The sequence below is a fragment of the Monoraphidium neglectum genome, assembly GCF_000611645.1.
Source record: "Monoraphidium neglectum strain SAG 48.87 unplaced genomic scaffold scaffold00466, whole genome shotgun sequence".
NCBI lineage: Eukaryota > Viridiplantae > Chlorophyta > Chlorophyceae > Sphaeropleales > Selenastraceae > Monoraphidium > Monoraphidium neglectum.
The window spans coordinates 10,179-23,530 of NW_014013162.1; the positions used below are offsets into that span (position 1 = coordinate 10,179).

Sequence of the window (13,352 nt, forward strand, 5' to 3'; positions counted from 1 at the left end):
GGTGGCGGCATGGGGCAGCGGGATGGCGCGCCGGCGCTGCCCGCGTGCGCGCGGGGGTGCTGTAACGGATGCACCTTTGGCTGACTAGCGAGCTGCTGCTAATATCTCAAATGGCTGTTGCTTTCAGACGACGAGGGGGGGACAAGAGCTAGCGCCCTCGGTGGGCGAAGGCGGGGGGCGATGGGGGACCCGATCAGGTTGCGCCTAGCAGGGGCAGACAGGTCCCCGGCGGTCTGGGCTGTGTGCGTGAGGCGTGCGCCTTGGGGGAGAAGGCTTCAAGGTGACTGTTGCGCAGGTGACCGGGCCTGGCTGCGGTGAAGGGGGTGCGCAGCAAGTTCATCAGGAGCGTGCAGCAGCACTCAGCGGCTTGACAGACGACATTTGGGATGCGCGTTGATGTGTGTTGTGATCACTCTGGACGTCGTTGCGGTTATCCCCTGACAATACAGACTGTCAACCATGACAACGCAGTGCGTGCTTGCCACGTTGCATGTTGATTTGAATGACATTTGAATGTGGTTGTTGAATTCAAAATTACTCAGCTGTGCTGAAATTGCACAGATCACAACCTACTAATGCTTGGTCAACACGGTAACCCCTGCAAGCACCTGGCCTGCGTTCGCATACAACCCATGGTCACGCCGCCTCACGCATCACGTCTGTCGAACTGCCTGCATGTATGTACTCGCGGCCCTGGGCTGCCAGCGCCCTCAGGTCGAGCAACAGCAGACGGCGCGCCTCTGCCTGCCGCCAACTCACGCGCGCAAAGTAGGGATGCGCCATCACCTGCCTGATGGTGAAGCGCTTCGACGGGCGCTTCACAAGCATGCCGCGCTGCAGAAGGTCGGCCAGCGCCGCAGGAACGTAGGCGGGGAGCTGCAAAGGCTTCCCAGCGTGGGCCGTCTTCATCACCCTCAGTACCTCGTCAACTGTCAGCGAAATCGTCAGCCATGTCACCGCCAGCGCCCACACGTCCACCGGGCGGCTGTCGCAGGGGAAGCCAAGCCGCTCTGCCATGTCGGCGAGCGCGATGCGCAGGGCGTGGAGCATCCTGCCCAGCCGAGTCGTGCTGTAGCGCTGCTCCGGCGCCTGGAAGAACCATGTGCCGGCGCCGGAGAGCGCGTGGTGTGATGCGTCGTCAGAAACGCCCAGGTCACCCACGCACAGGTGGCCGTCCGCCGCCACCAGGAAGTTTGCGGGCTTCAAGTCCTTGTGCACAGTGGCGGCATCGTGAAGGGCCGCCACTGCGACGCAGGTCTCAGCGGCGACTGGCAGCAATTCTGCGGGCGACAGCCGGTCCTCTGGGGCCCGCTGCCCCTGAGCGCAGCAGGTCACCAGCACGGCCGCAGGCTTGGCAGCTTGCTGTGGCGCCGGAAGCAGCGCCATTGGGGACGCTGAAGGAGGGCTATGTGCCGCTTGTGCGCGCGCCATGGTGCCGGCGAGCGGGCTTGTTCCAGGTCCCCGGCCGCCAGGGGGAAGATGCAGTAGTCTGCGTCATCCCCAAACACTGACGTCATCGTAGTGCGCACAAATGGGGTGCCCACCTTGTCGTCCCACCGGTCCTCAGCAGAGCAAGATTTTCAGGCAGAACAGATTTGCCGCAGTAAATGTGCGCAAGGGAGGGGGATGGGCAGGGATGGAGGGATCGGCGAGGCTCGGTCGGCGCCAGGGGGTTGCGAACAGGTGGGGGAATGGAGGTAATTGGGTAAGGCGACTCGCGTGCGGGGCACTGATGACGTGCAGCATTGCCTGGCGCAAGCGGTCTCTCACACACACTAATCAGTGAATGTTGCGCGACAGGTGATTAAACAGCCAGCTGCATAGATCATGAAAACTGTCAACGCATTCCACGTTGACCCAGGGTCAAAAAGCCCTTGCAGCCTCCATGACAACACGAAGTGTCATTTCACTGTTCAAGCAGCACGGACATCGGCCCCCATATCATAACCCTGTACCAGAAGCCAGATTTTTCTGTCAAAATGGCTTCCTCCGTAACTTACGAGGCACGAATGCCAGACCTGCCAATCGATCTGGTGGCCCGGATCGCGCAGTACAGCCTGCAAGTTTTTGACAAAATCGACCTGTTGAGTTTCGCCCTGACCAGCAAGCGGTTCTCAGTTGCCGTTCAGCGGATCAGCAGCGATCCCGAGGCTGTCGGACGCTTCCTAGGTCACAGGTTCGCGTGTGGAGAGCTCACCGCAAGCATATGCATAGGAAACCTTGCGCAAGACCTGGCTAATCTGTGCAGCGGCAGCAGCGCAAATGATGCGCCCGCAACCGCTTCTGGCAACGACGACGACGACGCAGCCCAGGCGACCTGCGCCCTGGTCGCATGCGAGGCGCTCTGCTGGCGGCGCTTCGCCGCGTTCGACGATGCGCAGCTGCTGCAAGCGCTGCAGGCTGCCCTGGCAGCGGCGGGTGCGCCGCCTTCCCTGCTTGCTGCAGTTGCTGACGGCGCAGACAGCAAGGCGGGCCCAGTCGACGCCCTCGCCGGCGCGTTCACCAGCGCAGCAGCCCCCTGCCTCGGCGGCCGCGCCCCACTGCTCGCCGTCTTTGCCGCCGCCGGCGGGCGCGCGGCGCTCGCGCGGGCGCTTGCGGCTGTGCATGCGCGGGTACTGCCGGGCGCCGACCCCGAGCTTTCGCTCGGCCTAGCACTCTACGACTTTGATCACGAAGACGGCCCGCGCCGCGAAGCGCCCCTCTCCCCAGAACCCGCCCTGCTCAACGCATGCGCGGCGGCTGCAGCCCGGCGCGGGCATGCGGCCGCTTGCCAGCAGCTTGTGGCATGGGCAGCCACAGGTGGCACTCGCATGGACCAGTTGACACGCTTTTCAGCCCGGGCTGCGGCGGTTGAGGGCCATTTCGGCCTGCTAGAGGCCCTGTGCCCCACAACAGAAATGCAAGTGGAAGCGTTCCGAGCAGTTCTGCAGAGCGCGCCGCCGGACGCGGCACGCCGCTTTGTCAGTTGGTGCCGCGCGCGCGGGCACGGCCGTGCCGCCGAGGCGCCACACCCCATGCGTGTGCAGGCTGTGTCGATGCGGCCGCGCGACGTCGCCGCGATCTGCGTGCGCCCTGAAGCGGGCACGCACTTGCTCAGCCTGCTGCTGCAGCTCGATGCGGAGCGGCTTCAAGACGGCCTCCGTCCCCCCGCCGGCGGAGCCACTGGCGAGAGCGAAGGCGTCGGCCCCTCGGACGACGTCCTGGCTTCCCTGCCTTGGACTGCCACCCCGCAGTCTGCACGCAAGGTCGCGGCCGCGATGGTCGCCGCTGGTGCCCCTCCAGAGTGCCTCGGGGCCCTCCTGCAACACGTCGCACGGGCGTGGCCCGACGAGCTGCCCGCCACGGTCGCCGCGGCGGCGAGCGAAGTAGAGGCTCTGCAAGACGAGGCTTCGGCGGTGGCCATGGCGGCGATGCCGACGCTGCATGTGCTGCTCAACGTGCTGATGAACCAGCCCGCGCGCCGCGGCGCAGCGCAGGGCGCCGCCGCGCCTGGCGGCGACGAGGCAACCGACCAGAAGTGGGAAACCGCCCTGCGCGCAGCCGGCCGCACGGCGGTCGCCCGGCGGTGCGGGGACGCGGCGGCGGCGGTGCTGGCGGCCGAGGCGCGCCTGGGGCTCTATCGCTGCTTGGCGGCTGAGTACGCCTCCTGGCCCAGCGCGGCCCGCCGCGTGGTGACTGCAAGTGTCAAAGAGTGGCTGTGGGCACTCAGCGCGACCGCCAAGCCGCGCGACGCCCGCGGCAACCGCGAGCGGGGCGTGATGTGCGCTGCCCTGGCGCGCCCGCCGGCGCCGCCGCCGCGCAAGGGGGGCCGGCGACTCGAAGACCTGCTGCGCGCGGGGTGCGTGGGCGAGGCAGATGAGCTGGCTGGTCGGCTGGCGCCGCGGACCGTGGCCGCGGCGGCGGCCAGGGCCCTTGGGCTTTGGCCGGGCTGCCTGGAGCCCGGGGGTGTCCTGTTCACGGGCCACGTGGCGCCGCGCGGCGAAGACGGTGCAAGCTACGACAGCGTGTGGGGCAAGAGGGGGCTGCTGCACCAGAACAGGCAAGCCGGGGCTGGGCTGGCCATCACTCGCGTCTGTGTACTGCTTGCAAGGGTTGAGTAAAAGGCTACAGGAGATTGTGCGAAACCCTGCTCAACGGGGTATATGTCGACAAGTGCTGCTGCACCGCCTAGACACCTCAGCAGAGACCCAGAAGCCCCTGACGCCCCGTCTTTCTTTGAACAACGAACCGCCATCCTCCACGCGCCACCCCCATGCGGCAGCATCCTTTGGGCGATCCGGCACAACGGCGGTTTTCGCGTCGTGGGCGGCGCGCTGAACGAGGCCATCAGGCTCGCGCACTCCTGCGACGCGCGCGGTGCAGTGGACGTGCTGCGGGCGGCGGATGCGGCAGGCCAAGAGCCGTGGGACGATGACGACACGGCGCTGTGGGAGGATTCCACCCGCCTCGTGACCAACCTGGCGTGGTGCGGTCAGCCGTGGCTGCTGCTGTCGGCGCAGCCGCTGCTCGCACGGTGGCAGGCGCCGCTGAACGCCGCCGCGGGTGAGGACACCGATGACTGAGCACGCAATTGCTGGCTCGCCTCTGCTTTACGTCCGACTTACACCCGTACGAGGTACAGCGAGCGCAGATAAAAGCAAATAAAACCAAAAGCAGCAGCGCCGATTGCAGCAAGTGCGCCGTTGAAACAATACCGGATACATGCGGGCCCCTCACAAGAGGGGTGGCAAGATGCGTCTGATGTGTACAAGCGCCGCCCCACCAGCAATCTGCGCCAGCAGCAGCGGCCCCGTGGTTATTTGGGCCGCCACCCCTGCGCGGGTCTCACCTGCGCCGCGGCCGGCAGGGGGTCGCCGCCGCAGTTAATGTTTGCCGGCAGCGCGCGGTCGATGGCTTTTGGGTAGGGCAGGTTGAGGGCCGCCATGATGCCCACGAACTCGTCCTGCGGACAGTATGGGCGGCAGCAGAGGGTTTGGGGTTGGGGCAGGATGGAGGACGAATTTATGTGACATGTCGGCACGATTGCGGCACGGCCAGGCTGCCTGATTATGTCGCGCGACTTGCATTTGGCAGGCAAGGGGAACAGCCGGGCCAGTGGCTGTTTTGCTGTGCCACCTCCTGCACGTTCTGTTGTTTCCCATGCAGCCTTGTGTAACCCTGCCAGCCTGGGCAGCGCTTTCCCCTCACCAAGCCCTTAGTGAGGCGCGGGTTGAAGGCCTTATCCTCGCCAATAGTGCTGGCTGTACGGTACTACATAGATGGGAGGGGAGCGGCTGTCTGCTGAGTAGGAGCGAGGGCCCAATATGTTGAAGGCAGCCCAGCAATGGCAGCCAGGGCACCCGATCAACTTGTGCTGGATGCTCTAGATAGCAGCTAGCACTCCGGTGGTCCCTGGGCCTTTGCTTCGTGTTGATGCCCGTGTGAACTTCTTTGAGGAACTGTGAACCACGGCAAGACCGCAACTTGGGAGGAGGAGCCTCGGCCCCACGGCTTCACTTGTTGTGTGTCGGGCACCCACTGAAATACACGTGCACAAAAAGCCCATCCACAGAAACACATACAGGACTACACACACACACACACACACACACACACACACACACACACACACACACACACACACACACACACACACACACACACAGAGAAACAGCAATACACACGCAGGCGCATACACACACATGCATGCACACATCTCGGCGCACCCACCTGGAAGTCTTGGGCGGGGAAGACCACGGTGTCGTTGGGGAGTGTGAACAGCCGCTCATGGACGCTGGCATACGGCTGCCGAACAGTTGGGTGCAGGCCACAGGACATCAATACATTTTCCACGCAGAAAAACATTTGACGCAATAAATGTGCGCAAGGCAGGGGATGGGCAGGGTTGGAGTGATCGCCGCGGCTCGGTCGGCGCTGGGGGGTTGCGGACAGATGGGGGAAGGTAGGTGGGTACATACACAGCTAAAAGCGATCCGTGCGGGACGCTGATGACGTGCAGCATTGCATGGCGAAAGAAGTACCTGACACACTTGGACAGGTCAGTCAATATTGCGATTAGGTTATCAAACAGCCGGTCGCACACGTCATGACAACTGCCAACGCACACATGCTGCCACAATGCCCCAGGGTCTGATCAAGAAGCCCACCCTACACACTTGTGTCATGCCAAAGTTCGCGCGCGGTACGGACATCAGCCCCTATTACCCTGCATCTCCACGCAATAATCTGATTGCGTGTCCTGACGAAATGGCTTCCTCTACCGTAGTCCACAAGGCACGAATGCCAGACCTGCCAATTGATATGGTTGGCCTGATCGCGCAGCACATCCTGCACATATTTGGCGGAACCGACTTGTTGAACTTTGCCCTGACCAGCAAGCGGCTCTCGGTTGCCGTTCAGCGGATCAGCAGCGATCCCGAGGCTGTCGGACGCTTCCTAGGTCACAGGTTCGCGTCGGGAGAGCCCACGGTCAGCATATGCGTGGGACAGCTTGCTCAGGATCTGGCCAATTTGTGCAGCGGCAGCAGCGCAGACGCTGCGCCCGCACCCGCTTCTGGCAAGGACGACGGCGCAGCCCAGCCGACCTGCGCCCTGGTCGCATGCGAGGCACTCTGCTGGCGGCGCTTCGCCACTTTTGACGACGCGCAGCTGCTGCAAGCCCTGCAGGCTGCGCTGGCAGCGGCGGGCGCGCCGCCTTCCCTCGTCACTGCAGTTGCTGAGGGCGCCAGCAGCAAAGCAAGCCCAATCGACGCCCTCGCCGGCCCCTTCGCCAGCGCAGCGCTCCCCTGCCTCGGCGGCCGCACCCCACTGCTCGCCGTCTTTGCCGCCACCGGCGGACGCGCGGCGCTTGCGCGGGCGCTCGCAGCCCAGCACGCGCAAGCGCCGCGTGGCGCTGACCCCGAGCTGCTGCTCGGCCTCGCACATTACAATTTTAGCCACAGCCCCCCACGCCGCGGCCCGCCCCGCCGCGCGGAATGCGCCCTTCTCAGCGCATGCGCGGTTGCTGCGGCCCGTCGCGGCCATGCGGTCGCCTGTGAGCAGCTCATGGCCTGGGCAGGCGCGGCCGGCGCTGACATGAGGAACTTGATGCGCTGTTCAGCCCGGGCCGCGGCAGTCGAGGGCCACTTTGGCCCGCTAGAGGCTCTGTACCCCACAATCAACCCGCAACCAGCTGGATTGCCTCCAGTACGGGCCATATTCCACGCCGTGCTGCAGAGCGCGGCGCTGGACGTCGCGCGCCGCTTCTTTGACTGGTGCAGCGCCCGCAGGAGCGGCCTCGGCGCGGGGGCCACACTCCGCATGCGCGTGTGGGCTACAGAGATGCAGCCCCGCGACGTGGCTGCGCTCTGCGTGCGCCCCGACGCGGGCGCGCACCTGCTCAGCTTGCTGCTGCAGATGGACGCGAAACGGCTCACCGACGGCCTGCATCCGCGCGGCGATGGAGCCGCCGGCACAATCGAAAGCATGTGCCTCTGGGACGACGCCTTTGCTTGCCTCCCGTGGACTGCCAGCCCCGGGTCTGCGCCCGAGGTCGCGGCGGCGATGGTCGCTGCGGGTGCCCCTCGAGAGTGCCTCGAGGCCCTTTTACGGCACGTCGCACGTGCGTGGCGCTATGCGCTGCCGGCCACGGCGGCTGCGGCGGCAAGGGAGCTCGCGGCACTGCAAACAGAGGCGCCGGCGGTGGCCGCAGCGGCACTGCCGATGCTGCACGCGCTCCTCAGGGTGTTGCAGGACCAGCCGGCGGCGCGGCGCACGCAGGGCGCCTCCGCGCCCAGCGGAAACGAGGCCGCTGCTAAGCACTGGAAGGCCGCCCTGTGCGCCGCCGGGCGCGTGGCGGTTGTTCAGAGGTGCGGGGACGTGGCGGCGGCTGTGCTGGCAGCCGAGGCGCAGCTGGGGCTGTACGGGTGCTTGATGGCAGAGCAGGTTTCCTTGCCCAACAACGGCCACCCCGGCACAACCGCGAGCATCACAGAGTGGCTGTGGGCACTCGGCGCAACTCCCAAGCCGCTCGACGCCCGCGGCAAGCGCGCGCGGAGCGAGATGTCCGCTGCCCTGGCGAGCCCGGCGGCATCGCCGGCGCGCACGGCAGGCCGGCTGCTGGAAGACCTGCTACGTGCGGGGCGCGTGGGCAATGCGGACGAGCTGACGGGTCAGTTGACGCGGCAGGGCGTGGCCAAGGCAGCGGCCAGGGCCCTCGGGTGCTGGCCGGGCTGCACGGAGCCTGCAGGTTTACTGCACACGGGGTGGCCTGTGCTGCGTGACAATAATGGGCCGAGGTATAACAATGTGGCCGGCAAGAGGGGGCTGCTGCACCACACCAGGTGCGCGAGGCCGGGGCTGAGCTGAGAGCACCATAGGCAATGTTGCACGGCATGCAGTGGTTGAGAAACCGGGTCAAGGCCATCTTACACAACCCTGCTCAAAGGAGTTGTGTGTCATGACACAATCTGCTGCACCGCACTCACACCTCAGCAGGAACCACCAAGCCCCTGCCGCCCCGCTTTGCAATTGATTAACGGCCAGCCTCCACGCGCCGCCTCCATCCCGCAGCATACTCTGGGCGATACGGCACACCTGCAACGTCCAAACCGTGCGCGGCGCGACGAACGAGGCCCTCAGGCTTGCAGTCTCCTGCGATATGCGCGGCGCACTGGACGTGCTGCGCGCGGCAGATGAGGCAGGCCCACGGCCGTGGGCCAGGGCCGCCCACGACACGGGGCTCTGGCAAGATTCCACGTGCCTCATGATCAACCTGGCGTGGTGCGGGCAGCCGTGGCTGCTGCTGTCGGCGCAGCCGCTGCTCGCGCGGTGGCAGGCGCCGCTGGTCGCCGCTGCCGGCCAGCACGCTGCGGGCTAACAGACTCGATCGTCCGCATGCCTCTGCTGCATGTCTGACTTACACCCGTTCGAGGTGCAGTAAGCGCAGACATGAGAGAAGGACAATGAGAGCAGCAGCTGGCGGCGGCGCGCCGTTGAAACAGTATCACGGGTACATGCGCCCCTCACAGGAGGGGCGGCGAGAGGTGTCAGATGTGTACAAGCGCCGCCCGATCAGCAACCTGCGGCCGCGGCAGCGGCCCCGCGGCCGCCTGGGCCGCCGCCGCCTCGCGCAGCGTCACACCTGCGCCGCGGCCGGCAGGGGGTCGCCGCCGCAGTTGATGTTTGCGGGCAGCGCGCGGTCGATGGCTTTTGGGTAGGGCAGGTTGAGGGCCGCCATGATCCCCACGAACTCGTCCTGCGGCCGGCATAGGCGGCAGCACGGGGTTCAGGGTTAGGGCAGGATGGAACGCTTTTGTGTAATATGTTGGCACGATCAGGCTGTTGACGACCAGGCTCACTGACTGTGTCGCGCGGCTTGCATCAGGCAGGCAAGGGGAATTGCAAGGCTTGTGCGTGGCCGTTTTGCTGTGCCAGCTCCTGCATGCTGAATTCTCTCATGCAGCCTTGTGCAACCCTGCCAGCCTGGGTGGCGCTGTCCCCTCACCAGTCCCTTAGTAAGGCGCGGGTTGAAGGCCTTCTCCTCTCCGATAGTGCTGGCAGTGCGGCCCTGTAGAAGGAGGGGGGCGGCTGTCTGCTGAGCAGGACGGCCCAACTCGGTGGAGGCAACCCAGCAATGGCAGCACCAGAACAAGCTGTTTTCTGGCCTTGAAACGGCAGTGAAGTTGCAACAAAATAGCACTCTGTTGGCCCCTGAACCTTGGCTTCAAGTTTGTCCAGACCGGTGTGGACGTCAACAGGAAATCTCAACTTCGGCAAGTCCACAACTCGGGAGGAGGAGCCTGGGCCCCTCAGCTTGAGTTGCTGCACGTCAAGCTCCCACACAAATACACACACACACGCAGACACACATATGCAGTGCAGACACACATGCGCAGACACACACACACACATACACACACACACGCACACACTGAGCCGTGGCGCACCCACCTGGTAGTCGTGGGCGGGGTAGACCACGGTGTTGTCGGGGAGCGTGAACAGGCGCTCGTGGACGCTGGCATACAGCTGCCGCGAGTCCCCTGGGAATGAGAGGGTGGACAATCGCTATCTTGAGAAACAGCACACAAAACATCAGGGGAAGCAAGCCGCGAGGTACAGCCTGCATTTGCAGGCTGGCTGGGAGCTCGGAACTAGTGCAGACGGCTGGGAGCCACCCCCAACACCCGATAAAACCAGAGTCACTTCGACAGTCTCCACGCGCCAGGTCACCAGCAGGTCGTGCAGTCCCATACCCTCCCCCTGCGCGAGCCGCCGGCAGCCCCAGAAAAGAAGGCGGGCGAGCCGGCGCCCACCTTGCTGGAAGTCTGTGCGCCCGCAGCCGCGGATGAGCAGGGCATCTCCCGTGAAGACCAGCCCGTGGCTGGCCAGGTGGTAGCTCACGCAGCCAGAGGTGTGCCCCGGGGTCGCGATGACCTGCTCGCAGGATCGGTGGCGGGCGGCGGCGTCGGTTGCATGCAGTGGTGTTTCATGCAACACGCGGTGCAGCAGGGTGGCGGCCCGATCAGGCGAGCCACACTGCAAGCTTAGCACCCCTAAGCAGCCAGATCCATAAAAAAACAAAGGCCGGGCCAGCGGCGCGGTCAGTAAAGCGCCCGCTCTGCCTCCAGTCGCACCTCCAGCCGCAGGGCCCCGACCTCCAGCACATCTCCGTCCTTCAGCCGCAGGTCCGCGCACTCCACCCCGCTGGCCTCGCTGATGCCGCTCCTCACGCTCGGCAGCCGCTCCTTGATCTTGGCGGTGCCTGTAGGTTTGTGAAATTTCAAGGTCAGAGAAAGCGTCTGCTATCGTCCTGTTGACATTATGTTCAGTCCATTAGCCAATTCGCTCTGACTCCAGATGGCTCCATGTAAGACTCAGGCTTCCTGTTCGAGCGGTGGTTGTGTGCTTTGCCTGGGAGGGCGGGCTGATTGAGCCACGCAGTGGTACCCAGGAAGATGGTGCTGCGCAGGCACGCATCAGCCGCCGCGAAAAATGCTGCCGTCACTGCAGGGCGGCCAGTGCGTCGGGCGTCGCGCTGCTCATTGGGCTCAAGGAGGAGCACGGTCACTGGTACAAAGGATGTCGACACCTGTGATGTGATCAGCGTGCGCGTGCGTGTTGAGTTCAAGCACCAAGTCCAGTCCCATCTCCTTGATGATCTGTAGATCACGGTCCACCTGGTGTGGTCAGGTTTAACAAGGGCGGGCAGGTTGGGGGCATCAGTGACTCACATGATCATTGAAGTTGATCACCTGGGCTACACGCTGGCTTGAATTGAATGCGGGGGGCAACCAGGGGCATCCTGCTGCTGCTTCTGCTTCTGCTTCTGCTGCTGCTGTTGTCCCTGCTGCTGAAGCTGCTGCTGCTGTGGATGTCGCAAGCATGTGGTGCACGGGCCAGGTGCTCGCCTTGCCGATGACTGAGTCGATCAAGGCCGCCTCTCGCGTCTCGCCATCTGCCACGATGTCTGCACGGCGGCGGTGATGGTGGTTGGGTCGGGTGGCAGCCATGTCGACGTTGCGGACGGACGGCTGGAAACGCCCGGGACTGGATGTTCGCAAGAGTGGCCCTGGGCTTCAACTAGCGCGCCCAGCCGGCTGCTCCCGGCTCCCCAACCAACAGCCTGCAGCCTTGAAACGGCCGTAACCGCTGCCGGGTCCGCCGGAGAGGCGTGGGCTCGGGCATGACCACAAGCGTCTCGCGCTTGCCGATGGATGCCCCAGACGAGCAGCAGCCGCCCTAAAGCTGCCGTTTCGCCCCCCGTCTTTCCCAAGCCTCAAGCTCCCAATCCAATCTCTCACATGTGTACGTGGAAGACTCTGCGACGGCACATGAGGTGGGTAAGCGGCCAGAGTTGTTGTATCTGACGGCCATGTGGCGCATGCGCAGTGGCGCACACAGCACCAGCGGGCCGCTCGATCCGTCGGTTGTGCGCGCCATGCCCTGCAATCGGTCCGCATGCCCTCATTGGGCAGGTGCCCATGTGTAGAGAATCTGCACACCTGAGTCAAAAAGCTGCCGGAATTTGAGCTTGGTTGGAGGCGCACCCTGCGCGGCGGCGGCATGAGCGCGTTGCTGCACCCATTGCCTGCTGCGGGTCGGCCCGGCGTGCTGTGAAAGCGATCGTAGCAGCTGCATCGGAGACAGCCTAGCGCTGGGCTGCAATTGCAATTGCGATGTGCGTATGAGCTTGTCTCAGTCAAATGAAACACTCACCATCCAGAACGTGACGCGAAGGTGGAACCCGCGCAAATGCAAAGCTCGCGCACGTGCAAGCTGGCTGGGTGCTGGAGCAATGTGATTTTTGGTTATGCAAACTTGGCGCAAGTGTTCGACGCACTACAAGCGAGGAACACGAGCTCTTGCAGGTTTGTACCGCCGTGGTCGCCGCATGGGGCTGTGCACTAGTCGTCAGGCCCTCACGTGCCGCAAACCTCGCCTGCTTCGGGTTGATAGATGCGGGACTGTGTAGCACGGCACAAACATAAGCCGTCACAGACCGTTGTTATGAGGTATGCCTGCATGAACCTGCATATCTAAGGCAGCTGCTGCCACGTACTCCTGAAACAGCTTGTGCCGCCACACCTCATGCTCCACCTCTCAGGGGACCCCCCATGCGCCCTCTCTCAAATTAGCAAAAAATGCTCTTGCTGTGATGGAATTCTGACTGGATGGAGCGCGCACGCATGTGAGGATGCAACGCAAGACCAATGGGGTCGCCATTTGTGGAGTGGGTCAAGCTGGACGACGCTCTTTGGTGATGACTCATGCGAGAGAGTGGGGCAACCTTGATGATTAGTTTGAGACCATGCAGATATTACACACCACAGGTCATGCAGCGCACAGATAATTGAGTTGAGGACCGCTTAAAAACTGCTATACAATCCAGAACCCGCGAAGCCGCGCACCGCGCACGTGCGGTTTGCTGGCGCGAAGGTGCCCCTGCTGCCCGGGCCGGTATGGGCCGCCAAGGTGTTCGAGCGCATGCAGCCTTTCACTGGGCAAAGCGCCTCAGTGCGACGCCTGCCTGCCATGCACGCCCGCGCAGCAAACGGGACGGGCGCTCGACTCTACTGCAACACACCGCGCCCCAAAAGTGGGGCCGTGCCACAACATGGTGTTTGACCAATCAACGATGGGGTGATGCAATGTGCCGACGAGGCGAACGCCGCCACACGGCAAGCGCAGTGTGGCGTCAACCAGCATGCGCCGCAGATGCAACTGCAAACCCAGGAGCGGCCGCGCCTGCCCTTGCCAGCTCCTGGCAGCAGTCATGGCCCAGGGCGCCGCGAAAAGCCCGGGGGCTGCGCCATTGCAGGGGCGGCCCCACGCACCTGTGAGCAGCCTCAAGCCTTAGGTTGGCGGGCCGGCGC

The 13,352-nt window shown here is 64.4% G+C and overlaps 3 protein-coding genes across 3 annotated transcripts; 1 reads left to right on the forward strand and 2 right to left on the reverse strand.

The window, feature by feature from the left end:
• Window positions 1-636: 636 nt before the first annotated feature.
• On the reverse strand, window positions 637-1,386 carry MNEG_3637 (hypothetical protein; the record flags this gene model as incomplete). Its single annotated transcript, XM_014047885.1, has 1 exon — window positions 637-1,386. One exon carries the CDS (start codon window positions 1,384-1,386, stop codon window positions 637-639), a length of 750 nt encoding a protein of 249 aa, XP_013903339.1.
• A 1,511-nt stretch (window positions 1,387-2,897) lies between these two features.
• On the forward strand, window positions 2,898-4,562 carry MNEG_3638 (hypothetical protein; the record flags this gene model as incomplete). The annotated part of the gene is made up of 2 exons (XM_014047886.1): window positions 2,898-4,006; window positions 4,262-4,562. 2 exons carry the CDS (start codon window positions 2,898-2,900, stop codon window positions 4,560-4,562), a joined length of 1,410 nt encoding a protein of 469 aa, XP_013903340.1.
• Window positions 4,563-9,115: 4,553 nt separating this feature from the next.
• On the reverse strand, window positions 9,116-11,280 carry MNEG_3639 (ETHE1 protein; the record flags this gene model as incomplete). The annotated part of the gene is made up of 6 exons (XM_014047887.1): window positions 9,116-9,235; window positions 9,485-9,547; window positions 9,931-10,019; window positions 10,293-10,413; window positions 10,614-10,741; window positions 11,232-11,280. The coding sequence occupies 6 exons, from the start codon at window positions 11,278-11,280 to the stop codon at window positions 9,116-9,118; spliced, it is 570 nt and encodes a 189-aa protein (XP_013903341.1).
• Window positions 11,281-13,352: the final 2,072 nt, after the last annotated feature.